At 47.1% G+C, this 14,190-nt stretch overlaps 1 protein-coding gene across 1 annotated transcript; it reads right to left on the minus strand.

Annotated features, from left to right (window-relative positions):
- Positions 1-959: 959 nt before the first annotated feature.
- On the minus strand, positions 960-9,067 carry RPL27 (ribosomal protein L27). Its single transcript, XM_073562608.1, has 5 exons — positions 9,006-9,067; positions 6,861-6,943; positions 6,582-6,751; positions 4,065-4,175; positions 960-1,050 (listed from the first exon to the last, which is right to left on the minus strand). Exons 2-5 carry the CDS (start codon positions 6,939-6,941, stop codon positions 1,002-1,004), a joined length of 411 nt encoding a protein of 136 aa, XP_073418709.1. The 5' UTR covers positions 6,942-6,943; positions 9,006-9,067; the 3' UTR covers positions 960-1,001.
- Between the last annotated feature and the right edge of the window lie 5,123 nt (positions 9,068-14,190).

The raw sequence follows: 14,190 nt of genomic DNA on the forward strand, positions 1-14,190 counted from the left end.
CCACCATGCGCAAAGTTAAGCGCCTCATGTGCGGATGGTACCCACGGTGTGGAGGAGAGGAGACTGTCCTCCAGGCCCTGGGTACCATACCCCTGCAAAAAAATAAAAAAATTAAAAAAAAAAAAAAAAAAAGTTGTGGTATATTTACCTTCCGGCGTCACGCGCAGCCTTCCCGGGCCTCAGCGTTCCCAGTAATGCCTTGCGGCATGGACCTGTGATGACGTAGTCTCGCATTACTCTAGCGGTCTCGTGAGATCACTATAGCAACGCGAGACCAACGTCATCACAGGTCTCGCAAGGCATCGCTGGGAATGGGAGCGTCGCTGAGACTGAGCGGGGCGTCGGAAGGTAAATATACCTCGATTTTTTTTTTTTTTAACATTCTCTCTTTTACTATTGATGCTGCATAGGCAGCCTCAATAGTAAAAAGCTGGTCACACTCGTCAAACACTATGTTTGACGAGTGTGACCAACCTGTCAATCACTTTCCAAGCGATGCTTCAAATTGCTTGGAAAGTGCTTGGATTTCGCACGTGAAAATCACAGCAAAAACGCACATAATCGCGGTAAAATCGCACGGAAAAACACATTTTCTCGGAAGGAGTCCGGTTTAAAACGCTACGTGGGCACATAGCCTAAATGTTTGGCCATGTGAAGGGGGCACCGAGCACCTGTACTTGATTTGAAGTCATTCTGTGCGGTCAGACGTGCACTTGCGAACCATTAAAGGAATCTCAGTATATAGGAGCCCTTCGAGAGTACCCCAAATCCATGTTACAAGCTCAAAGAAACTTTTTTGGCCCCAGCTTTAATATACTGCAGAATCCGAGAAAACGACCAACAGTATGTTCCATAACAAAACACCTGTATTCACTGTTTTGCACACAATGGGCTTAGTATCTTGCCTGTAGATCTGCTAAAAGACAGTTCCACGTATAATAATTTACATATTCAAGTAATGTTTTTTTCATAAACTTTAATTTTGGACCAAATGAAGTGATTTAGAACCGCAGCTTCTGGAAGAACCACTTGTTTTTGCCTGTCTTGTACCTGCAAGATATAGAAAGAAAATAATTTTATCAAATTTCTTAAGTGTATCAGAAGTTAAACTCAGTAAGATGTTTTTACTCAAAGACAACTTTTGGCTCTAGTCATGAAACCTGTAATAAGCAATAGGTGCACAAGTCTTTATAGCATGTGTCACATAACCCTAGCATTACTGTTCCTGTACTGTAGTTTTCCTCCACAACTCCTTCCAGCTGGCACCTGTCAGTGTACTATCAGTCACAGGTTGGAGTCCATGAGGATGTTGTGGCATGGGGTTTAACAACACGGGCATCATGAGTGCCAAGTTCTGTCTGTACAAGTGCAGTCAGGTATATTTTACTTTGAAACACTGCAGCTTCTTAGAGCAAGCATTTGACAGCCGGCCTGGGACTATGCATTTAGGTTGACTAGTACCAGGCCAGACGGTGAGCTTCTCCCCTAGACTGACAGGCCATGTACTATACAGAGATACCAGCTACTCCCCACATCGATCTAGTTAGATAGCATCTTCCATGTGCATTCACAGGGAGAGACCTGTTAATCACCTGTAGTGGTGTGCGGAGACATCAGTTTCTGCCTTTAAGGTACTGTCACACTTAGCGATGCACCAGCGATCCCGACCAGCGATATGACGCGGTCAGAATCGCTGGTACATCGCTAAGTGGTCGCTAGTGAGCTGCCACACAGGCAGATCTCGCCAGCGACATCGCAGGGGTTGGTACTTACGTGTCAGACAAGGCGATGAAGACATCCTCCCGCCCGCGTCCACGTGTCGCTCGTCGTCACAGCAGGAAGCTGACGACAAGAAACTGTCCAGGACGTTCTCGCGCGATCAGCGATAACCAGCGGGGGAGCGGTCGGAGGCAAGTATCAGACAGATATCGCTAGCAATATCGCTATAACGTCACAAAAACCAGTGACGTTATAGCGATATTGCTAGCGATATCGCTATAACGTCACAAAAACCAGTGACGTTATAGCGATATCGCTTAGTGTGACAGGCCCTTAAGCCCCTGGCTGAGTTTTCAATTTAGGTTTTATCTAAACACGGTAGGGATCTAAAGTAAAACATACCTGGCTGCAGTCACACACGCAAGCTAAAAATTCATGCTGCCTGCAGTTTGCAATTAATTTAGTGGGACATTCCCTTTAGTGCACGTTTGACCACAAAGACAAAAAACACCCGCATCATTAAATGCCTTGTCAAGTTTTCTGTCCTAAGCATTTAAGCTTTTTTCTTATGGGCGATTTTTACGTTTATCGAAATCCATTAAGTAACAAATAAAAGGCTAGTATTTCATGAGGCAAAAGATATCCAGGTGTCTTTGCAGATTTCCCAGACTTTTGTAAAACATGGGGTAAATTCATACTGGGTAATCATCTGAAGGACTGAACGCCTTAAAATGCTTAGCGTAGAAAACAAAAGACTGAAACACATGAATAGCAAAGTTTTTTTAATATAAGTAACTAGAGACTTAAGTGTTTCAGGCATTCTTTGGGAAAGACATTTAGAATCCCCACAGGTCAGATTTCAAAAGTTAGTTCATATAGTCAACCCGCACTCAATCAGGATGGAAACCTGTTTATTTTGATAAGAGTATCCACACAACAATTTTAGTCCAGATCAGGAGACCAGAGGTCGGTCTGGCATTCCCAGCCAAACTGATAAAACATTGTTGAGAGCATGAGGCCAAAGCTGTCTGCATTTTAAAAAAGACTGTTAGAAAGGAGTGCCAATACACCAAGCACATGGTGTCTGCTGCTTTAGCTCCCAGGTAATCAAAGAATGGCTCCCTACCGCAGGAAATACGCTAGAATTCCGCATTTGTAATTCCCGCGTTTTAAATAGCGTTTTGCAAGCATAATTAGCTTGCCGAATGCTAGCGTTTTCCAAGCGACCTGTAGTATCGCTTGGAAAATAGATTGACAGGTTGGTCACACTCGTCAAGCATAGTGTTTGACTAGTGTGACCAACTTTTTACTATGAGGCTGCCTATGCAACATCAGTAGTAAAAGTTTAAAATTAAAAAATGGTGTTTTTCTCACCTTCCGGCGACCCGCGCAGTGTCCCCGATACTCCCGGCAAGTCCTGTTCCCAGCAATGCCTTGCGACAATGGCCTTTGATGACGTAGCAGTCTCACGAGACAGCTACGGTATCGCGACTTCAAAGGTCATTGTCGCAAAGCATCGCTGAGAACGGGAGTTGGCGGGAGCATCGTTGAGGCCTCGGAAAGCTGCGCGGAATGCCGGAAGGTGAGAAAAAACACCATTGTTTGTTTTGATTCTATTTTTTACAGGGACATGGTACCCAGGGCCTGGAGGACAGTCCCCTCTCCTCTAGACCCTGGGTACCACCCACACATTGTCCGCTTACTTTGCGCATGGTGGGCATAGCCACATGCGGAACAATGCTTTCCTATGTGTGCGGACTTCCCGAGATGCTGCACAAAGAATGAGCCTGCTGCGTATTTTTCCGCGATGCAATTCCGCCGCAGAAAAATACGCAGTATTAGCACAGCATGTGCAGAATGCCATAGTATTGCATGGGATGCTTTTTTTGGTGTTTTCACGGCAAAGTCGCGCGTTAAAAATTACCGCAAAAACACGCTACGTGTGAACACAGCCCAAATCTGTCAGATATCCTTGTCAGAATAGCAGGGCAGACTTATCTGCCAGTAATGTGAAATAGGAGACCTTACAAAGACTAACATGGGCAGCACGGTGACTCAGTGGTTAGCACTGCAGCCTTGGGGTCCTGGGTTCAAATCCCAAAGGCAACACCTGCAAGGAGATTGTATGTTCTCCCAGTTTTGCGTGGGTTTCCTCCCACACTCCAAAGACATACTGACGGGGAATTTAGATTGTGAGCTCTATTGGGGACAGTGATGGTAATGTAGGTAAAATTCTGCAGAACATGATAGCGCTATATAAGCAATGCAGCAGAAAGTTTTGCCATATTGAAGCATGATATCTTGTTTATATAGTTTTGCTATATCTTGCAGCATGATATACCAACCTCTCCTCAAATTTTACTTTGGCCTCCCTCCTGGCTTTACGCTTCAGAGCTGGGTCCCTGAAAACATCCTTGTTCACCACACCCTTGTCAAGAGGGATGTCAACAGAGTATCTGCAGAAACAAAGAAAATCCATTACCAAACACCTATATTTCAATCTTTTCACTCACTGGGTTAAAAAAACACTAATTAGTTGCATTTCTCATCTGTTTTGGGGGAGGTGGGTGTTCTTGCATTATTTTATCATGGTAACGTGTAAGCCTTCATTAATAAGCTGTTTAGGGTTTTGCAGCTACAACTATAAAAGTTACTTTACAATTAGACAGCAGCTGATGAATACACCAAGAAAAACAGATATTGGCAGACGCATACTTAAACAATGGCAGAGCATTGAGTTTGTTGGACACCAACTTTCACACTATAAACAATGTGTGATCAACTCAATGGCAGACCAATCTCACACTTTGAACAATGCCTGTGGCTAACCAATCTCAAATCTTGGTCAGTTAGGGTACCGTTACACCTAGCGACCCCGACCAGCGATATGACGTAGTCAGGATCGCTGGTGCATCGCTAGGTGGTCGCTAGTGAGCTGCCACACAGGCAGATCTCACCAGCGACATTGCTGGGGACGGGGATCGCTACTTACCTGTCAGACGCGGCGATCCTGCGTCCTCCCGCCAGCGTCCACGCGTCGCTCGTCGTCACAGCAGGAAGCTGACGACGAGGAATGATCCAGGAGCTTCTTGTGCGATCAGCGATAACCAGCGGGGGAGCCGGTCGGAGGCAAGTATCACATGCAGCGATATCGCTAGCAATAATCGCGGCAACGTCACAAAATCGGTGACTTTACAGCGATATTGCAGTGTGTAACGGGGGCTTTAATGTTTACTTTGTACACATCACTAAATTAGACTAATAATCCCAACTCCCATCTCAGGTGACCAGGGGGAAATCACAAAAATAAGTGTTTTCTATACCATATTTTTCAGATTACAAGACGCACTTCTCCCTCCAAATTTGGGGGTGCATCTTATATTGCAGACATAGCTTACCGGCACCATTGCTGCAGGCCACAGGCTGGGATGAGGGGGTGCCTGGCAGTGCTGTTGCGGGTGGCTTTGCCAACATTTTGTGAAAGGTCAGAGCCCCCGCAGTTCCATGGTATCCACCTGTGCGGTGGACTCTGGGGAAAATGGCCACTGGAGGCAGCGCATGCGCAGATGGAGGTCTTGGCACCAAGATCACGGGAGATGAGATCTCAGCGCAGAGACCTCCATCTGCACAAGGACTGGAGTAAGATTTCTGAAGTAAGGAACACTACACAATCATGAATTGAATGAGCTGTGGCATCGCACCGCTGCCATGCTACCTCCCCACTCCAACGCCACTCATTTTTGAAGGATAAGCAAAACTCATGAAGAGCCCAAGTGACAATTTTGGCACCACTCTGAATGGTGCATAAACCTTGCAACCTTTAGTGCGGATTATTCCGTGCAGATTTGCAGGTTAAACCGCAGGTAAAGAGACCTGCGGTTTTTCTGTGGATTTGCCAGCGGTTTTCCCCAGTGGTATGACACCTGGACAATGGAACAGGTGTCAAACCGCTGCGGAATGCGGAGAAAGAATTGACATGCTGCAGATTTAAAACCACAGCAAATCCGTGCGGAAAAAATCCGCACCGTGGGCACTACAGTTTTGAAATCCCATTGGCTAACATGGAACTGTACATTGCTTGCGGATCCGCAGGGCCAAATCGGCTGCGGATCCGCAGCGTGTGCACATACCCTTAAGCTGGAATACTGGTGTTAAAACTGATGAACTGAGCCCATAGACCATCTCAGCTCTGCAGGAACTAGTCTGATGCGGCCAGAATAACATTTCGAAACTGGTGAAAAGTGTGTGTGTGTGTGTGTGTGTGTGTGTGTGTGTGTGTGTGTGTGTGTGTGTGTGTGTGTGTGTGTGTGTGTGTGTGTGTGTGTGTTGCAATTCAGTTTTATAAGGCCAGGTTCACATTGCGTTAATGGCCCTGCGTTCAACGGGATCCGTTACATAGCGGCACTAACGCTATGTAGCAGATGGGTTAAAGCATCCATTGGCTGCAATGATACTAACACATCCAAATGCATACCAAAATCGGCATGATGCGTTACTTCATGACGCACCTCCAAACGCGGTCTGCAGCATACAGGGGTGCATCATGAAGTAACGCATCATGCCGATTTTGGCATGCGTTAGTATCATTGCGGCCAATGAGTGCGTTAATGCATCCGTTACATAGCAATAGTGCCGCTATGTAACGGATCCCGATGAACGCAGGTGCATTAATGCAATGTGAACCTGGCCTTAAATTGTTGGCATAGTTTAGCTTTTACGTTTACGCAACATACAAGCCTAAGGACTGTGACTATACAATAATGTAGCCCCATAGAAGGCCATAATATTACTATGTATCAGGTATACAAAGTGATAACTAGCTATGGGCACACAACTGCTTACACAGAATATCCAGCACTCACCTGGTTGGCATAAGGTGGTTGTAGTTGTAGACCTTCACAAATGTTTTAATCTTAGACCGCTTGGCAATTCTCTTTTTGCCCATGGTGGCAATCACCTTGCGGGGATAGCGGTCAATGCCAGCAACCAAGGCATGACTGTACTGACGGTCTGAGGTGCCATCATCAACGTTCTGACAGGAAAGTAACAAAATAAACTAATGTCAAAGTACTGCAATTTACACATTACCACCCTATAACAACTTTACATTACAAAACTAACAAAATTAGGATCAGACATACCTTTACTATGACGGCTTTGCGGCCAGCGTAGCGCCCTGCCAGAACAAGGACGACTTTCCCTGGTTTCATAAACTTGCCCATGTCTACAGAAGAGAAATTTACATTAATGAGCTTGTCTGCAGGGTCAAGTGTTTATCATCAGTCAAGAAGCCTGCTTAAGGGCCTGTCACACTAAGATATCGCTATAACTTGTGACGTTATAGTGATATTGCAAGCGACATTGCTATGTCTGATACTTACCTACAACCCGCTCCTCCGCTGCTGATCGCGCGAGAACGTCCAGGACCGTTTCTCGTGGTCAGCTTCCTGCTGTGACGACGAGCGACGCGTGGAGCCGGGCGGGAGGACGCAGGATCGCCTGGTGTGACAGGTAAGTAGCGACCCCTGTCCACAGCGACGTCGCTGGTGAGATCTGCCTGTGTGGCAGCTCACTAGCGACCACTTAGCGATGCACCAACGATCCTGACCGCGTCATATTGCTGGTGCATCGCTAAGTGTGACAGTACCTTTATACAGTCAGATTGAGCTGAACAATTGCAATTACCTTTAAAGAGAAACACAAGATACCATTCACCACCATGCCTAATGTTGTGGGTGGGCCTCAGAGAACCCCCCCCCACAAGGAACTATTAGAAGGATGGAATAAATAAAAGGGTAACAAAATGTCAACAGTCTGCAGGATAATTTACTGATCAGTGGCAATCAGTTATGCACATTGATCATCAGAAGAGGTAACTTATCCCAGTTACAACATGGATGGGCAGGTATGACACAATTAAGTCTCTGTGGGGCTACCCAAAAAAAAAAAAAAAAGTGCAGCACCCTAAGAAATGAATGGAGCAGCAGTTCAGCATCAGCACTACTGCTCCATTCCAACAGTATAAAAGCTTCCTGTTCTGCAGATTGGGGTACATCCTAGAAGTCAGACCCCCCCCAATCAAGTCATGGCACAGCCCCTTCAATGTGTAACTCTAATTTAGAGACAAAGAATGTATAGTTGTTGGAGAAAGACTAAACCTGAAAGATCAGTCTTTTTTAAAACTATGTAAAACGTGTCAGCTTTTAGCCATGGGGGTCCAAGTGCCAAGTCCCCTACTATTGCCAAGACTGAAGTATAGTAGCTCTCAAGGCCCCTGCACAAATTAGACAGCTGAGCGCTAGTTCATCCAACAGCCATCGCCCTTAACTGTCCCTTGCACAAGCGAGTTCTGTGGTGGCAACTAAATGGCCGCCAGATTCACCTGGCAGCAAGTTATCTTCACAACAAGAGATCGGCCACTAACTGCCAGCCTCTCGATCCTCATGTCCTACCAAGTTCCGCAGGCCTGTCCACTTAGCTAACATGTATGGGGGTCTTTAGTCAAGAACGCAGCACTCACCTAATCACATCTGCCCCAGACCAAAATGGCTGAAGTGTTTCTGGCCACGTGAACATTGCAAAAATGCAATTATTCTGCAAAAGCTTTGAGCCCAGAACCTCTAAGCCACTAAAAGACCCCAAAGGGCAAAAGGCAGAGCCAGACAGTGCCCCCTCAGAAGAGGAGACCGAAGGGTGAACGTGCATGTCACTTCAAGGGGCTGGCCTCTGTAGATAGTCATATATGATCCCTTTAAGAGAGAAGCTGAGCAGTCACCAGCAGCCCCCAGTGATCACAGGCCAGTGTGGGGCCCTGCACAGACTAGTCAGCTCTCCTGTAGCGCCACCACTAGGAACAGCAGAGTATCACAAACTTATCAGAAGTCATAAAGTAATCCCCCTAGGACTCCCCCCTTTACTAAGCCATGGCCAGCAGAGCCCTGAAGACCCCCATCTGCATACACCAGGGGAGCGACCACCACACTACGTGCACAGTGGAGCCGGAGCCCCCTGCACTGTCAGCTCTCACTGTGGGACCGCAGCCCCCACTAGACCTGGCCTGGGAGCCCTCATGTGCGGAGACATCACTGGGCGCCGCCATTACTCCCGTGCACAGCAGGCCGGGCATGGAACACTGGGACTGACGGGTAAAGCACGGGGATCACGGCCACAATACCCGCCCGCCGCCATACAGCGGCACTGCGCGCTCACATCCCGGCGGCTACAGAGCGCGGCCCGGCGGGGACACGGAGGATGGCGGAGGATCCCACACAGCGCCCAATACTCACTCACTCCAGCTCAATGGCCGCCCTGAAAAGAAAGGAAGTAATTGCGGCTCCGCTCACCTTTCACGCCGCTGCCTCGGTGACGTACTTCCGCCCGGAGCGGGTGTACGCTCTGCCCTCTAAGAGGCGTGTCTCTATGGTAGTGGAGGACTCGGTCTGTGGTACTGGAGGACTTGGTCAGGCTTCCTCCTCCTCTGTGTCTGTGCAGCCTGTGCTGTGTCATGTGCAGGTACCAGGGGATGACTCCTATAGTCTGCCACAGAGGGATATAAGATCCTGCTCCTCATGGCTTCTGACAGGTCACCGACCTCCCCCTATTTACATGCTGAATATTATATATGCTGAGAAAAAACTCCCCTGCAGCAGCAGACATGGTGCCTGACCGCATGTGTAATGTGTCATTCTTTTATAGCCTAGAAATAAATTCATCAGGAAAAAAATGTCTGAAAATGGCGCCGGCCGCACCTGCACAGTAGCAGCTATCGGTGATAGATAGAGTATAATACAGCCCCCATATAGTAGGTATAAATGTCTGAAAATGGCGCCGGCCGCATCTGCACAGTAGCAGCTATCGGTGATAGATAATAATACAGCCCCCATATAGTAGGTATAAATGTCTGAAAATGGCGCCGGCCGCACCTGCACAGTAGCAGCTATCGGTGATAGATAATAATACAGCCCCCATATAGTAGGTATAAATGTCTGAAAATGGCGCCGGCCGCATCTGCACAGTAGCAGCTATCGGTGATAGAGTATAATACAGCCCCCATATAGTAGGTATAAATGTCTGAAAATGGCGCCGGCCGCATCTGCACAGTAGCAGCTATCGGTGATAGAGTATAATACAGCCCCCATATAGTAGGTATAAATGTCTGAAAATGGCGCCGGCCGCACCTGCACAGTAGCAGCTATCGGTGATAGAGTATAATACAGCCCCCATATAGTAGGTATAAATGTCTGAAAATGGCGCCGGCCGCACCTGCACAGTAGCAGCTATCGGTGATAGATAATAATACAGCCCCCATATAGTAGGTATAAATGTCTGAAAATGGCGCTGGCCGCACCTGCACAGTAGCAGCTATCGGTGATAGATAATAATACAGCCCCCATATAGTAGGTATAAATGTCTGAAAATAGCGCCGGCCGCACCTGCACAGTAGCAGCTATCGGTGATAGATAATAATACAGCCCCCATATAGTACGTATAAATGTCTGAAAATGGCGCCGGCCGCACCTGCAGAGTAGCAGCTATCGGTGATAGATAATAATACAGCCCCCATATAGTACGTATAAATGTCTGAAAATGGCGCTGGCCGCACCTGCACAGTAGCAGCTATCGGTGATAGATAATAATACAGCCCCCATATAGTAGGTATAAATGTCTGAAAATGGCGCCGGCCGCACCTGCACAGTAGCAGCTATCGGTGATAGATAATAATACAGCCCCCATATAGTACGTATAAATGTCTGAAAATGGCGCCGGCCGCACCTGCACAGTAGCAGCTATCGGTGATAGATAATAATACAGCCCCCATATAGTAGGTATAAATGTCTGAAAATGGCGCCGGCCGCACCTGCACAGTAGCAGCTATCGGTGATAGATAATAATACAGCCCCCATATAGTAGGTATAAATGTCTGAAAATGGCGCCGGCCGCACCTGCACAGTAGCAGCTATCGGTGATAGACAATAATACAGCCCCCATATAGTACGTATAAATGTCTGAAAATGGCGCCGGCCGCACCTGCACAGTAGCAGCTATCGGTGATAGATAATAATACAGCCCCCATATAGTAGGTATAAATGTCTGAAAATGGCGCTGGCCGCACCTGCACAGTAGCAGCTATCGGTGATAGATAATAATACAGCCCCCATATAGTACGTATAAATGTCTGAAAATGGCGCCGGCCGCACCTGCACAGTAGCAGCTATCGGTGATAGATAATAATACAGCCCCCATATAGTAGGTATAAATGTCTGAAAATGGCGCCGGCCGCATCTGCACAGTAGCAGCTATTGGTGATAGATAATAATACAGCCTCCATATAGTAGGTATAAATGTCTGAAAATGGCGCAGGCCGCACCTGCACAGTAGCAGCTATCGGTGATAGATAATAATACAGCCCCCATATAGTAGGTATAAATGTCTGAAAATGGCGCCGGCCGCATCTGCACAGTAGCAGCTATCGGTGATAGATAATAATACAGCCCCCATATAGTAGGTATAAATGTCTGAAAATGGCGCCGGCCGCACCTGCACAGTAGCAGCTATCGGTGATAGAGTATAATACAGCCCCCATATAGTAGGTATAAATGTCTGAAAATGGCGCCGGCCGCATCTGCACAGTAGCAGCTATCGGTGATAGATAATAATACAGCCCCCATATAGTAGGTATAAATGTCTGAAAATGGCGCCGGCCGCATCTGCACAGTAGCAGCTATCGGTGATAGATAATAATACAGCCCCCATATAGTAGGTATAAATGTCTGAAAATGGCGCTGGCCGCACCTGCACAGTAGCAGCTATCGGTGATAGATAATAATACAGCCCCCATATAGTAGGTATAAATGTCTGAAAATGGCGCCGGCCGCACCTGCACAGTAGCAGCTATCGGTGATAGATAATAATACAGCCCCCATATAGTAGGTATAAATGTCTGAAAATGGCGCTGGCCGCACCTGCACAGTAGCAGCTATCGGTGATAGATAATAATACAGCCCCCATATAGTAGGTATAAATGTCTGAAAATGGCGCCGGCCGCACCTGCACAGTAGCAGCTATCGGTGATAGATAATAATACAGCCCCCATATAGTACGTATAAATGTCTGAAAATGGCGCCGGCCGCACCTGCACAGTAGCAGCTATCGGTGATAGATAATAATACAGCCCCCATATAGTAGGTATAAATGTCTGAAAATGGCGCTGGCCGCACCTGCACAGTAGCAGCTATCGGTGATAGATAATAATACAGCCCCCATATAGTAGGTATAAATGTCTGAAAATGGCGCCGGCCGCATCTGCACAGTAGCAGCTATTGGTGATAGATAATAATACAGCCCCCATATAGTAGGTATAAATGTCTGAAAATGGCGCCGGCCGCACCTGCACAGTAGCAGCTATCGGTGATAGATAATAATACAGCCCCCATATAGTAGGTATAAATGTCTGAAAATGGCGCCGGCCGCACCTGCACAGTAGCAGCTATCGGTGATAGATAGAGTATAATACAGCCCCCATATAGTAGGTATAAATGTCTGAAAATGGCGCCGGCCGCATCTGCACAGTAGCAGCTATCGGTGATAGAGTATAATACAGCCCCCATATAGTAGGTATAAATGTCTGAAAATGGCGCTGGCCGCCCCTGCACAGTAGCAGCTATCGGTGATAGATAGAGTATAATACAGCCCCCATATAGTAGGTATAAATGTCTGAAAATGGCGCCGGCCGCATCTGCACAGTAGCAGCTATCGGTGATAGAGTATAATACAGCCCCCATATAGTAGGTATAAATGTCTGAAAATGGCGCTGGCCGCACCTGCACAGTAGCAGCTATCGGTGATAGATAATAATACAGCCCCCATATAGTAGGTATAAATGTCTGAAAATAGCGCCGGCCGCACCTGCACAGTAGCAGCTATCGGTGATAGATAATAATACAGCCCCCATATAGTACGTATAAATGTCTGAAAATGGCGCCGGCCGCACCTGCAGAGTAGCAGCTATCGGTGATAGATAATAATACAGCCCCCATATAGTACGTATAAATGTCTGAAAATGGCGCTGGCCGCACCTGCACAGTAGCAGCTATCGGTGATAGATAATAATACAGCCCCCATATAGTAGGTATAAATGTCTGAAAATGGCGCCGGCCGCACCTGCACAGTAGCAGCTATCGGTGATAGATAATAATACAGCCCCCATATAGTACGTATAAATGTCTGAAAATGGCGCCGGCCGCACCTGCACAGTAGCAGCTATCGGTGATAGATAATAATACAGCCCCCATATAGTAGGTATAAATGTCTGAAAATGGCGCTGGCCGCACCTGCACAGTAGCAGCTATCGGTGATAGATAATAATACAGCCCCCATATAGTAGGTATAAATGTCTGAAAATGGCGCCGGCCGCACCTGCACAGTAGCAGCTATCGGTGATAGACAATAATACAGCCCCCATATAGTACGTATAAATGTCTGAAAATGGCGCCGGCCGCACCTGCACAGTAGCAGCTATCGGTGATAGATAATAATACAGCCCCCATATAGTAGGTATAAATGTCTGAAAATGGCGCTGGCCGCACCTGCACAGTAGCAGCTATCGGTGATAGATAATAATACAGCCCCCATATAGTACGTATAAATGTCTGAAAATGGCGCCGGCCGCACCTGCACAGTAGCAGCTATCGGTGATAGATAATAATACAGCCCCCATATAGTAGGTATAAATGTCTGAAAATGGCGCCGGCCGCATCTGCACAGTAGCAGCTATTGGTGATAGATAATAATACAGCCCCCATATAGTAGGTATAAATGTCTGAAAATGGCGCCGGCCGCACCTGCACAGTAGCAGCTATCGGTGATAGATAATAATACAGCCCCCATATAGTAGGTATAAATGTCTGAAAATGGCGCCGGCCGCATCTGCACAGTAGCAGCTATCGGTGATAGATAATAATACAGCCCCCATATAGTAGGTATAAATGTCTGAAAATGGCGCCGGCCGCACCTGCACAGTAGCAGCTATCGGTGATAGAGTATAATACAGCCCCCATATAGTAGGTATAAATGTCTGAAAATGGCGCCGGCCGCATCTGCACAGTAGCAGCTATCGGTGATAGATAATAATACAGCCCCCATATAGTAGGTATAAATGTCTGAAAATGGCGCCGGCCGCATCTGCACAGTAGCAGCTATCGGTGATAGATAATAATACAGCCCCCATATAGTAGGTATAAATGTCTGAAAATGGCGCTGGCCGCACCTGCACAGTAGCAGCTATCGGTGATAGATAATAATACAGCCCCCATATAGTAGGTATAAATGTCTGAAAATGGCGCCGGCCGCACCTGCACAGTAGCAGCTATCGGTGATAGATAATAATACAGCCCCCATATAGTACGTATAAATGTCTGAAAATGGCGCCGGCCGCACCTGCACAGTAGCAGCTATCGGTGATAGATAATAATA

Source organism: Dendrobates tinctorius, unplaced genomic scaffold, assembly GCF_039654945.1.
Source record: "Dendrobates tinctorius isolate UK_male_01 unplaced genomic scaffold, ASM3965494v1 ptg000360l, whole genome shotgun sequence".
Taxonomy (NCBI): domain Eukaryota; kingdom Metazoa; phylum Chordata; class Amphibia; order Anura; family Dendrobatidae; genus Dendrobates; species Dendrobates tinctorius.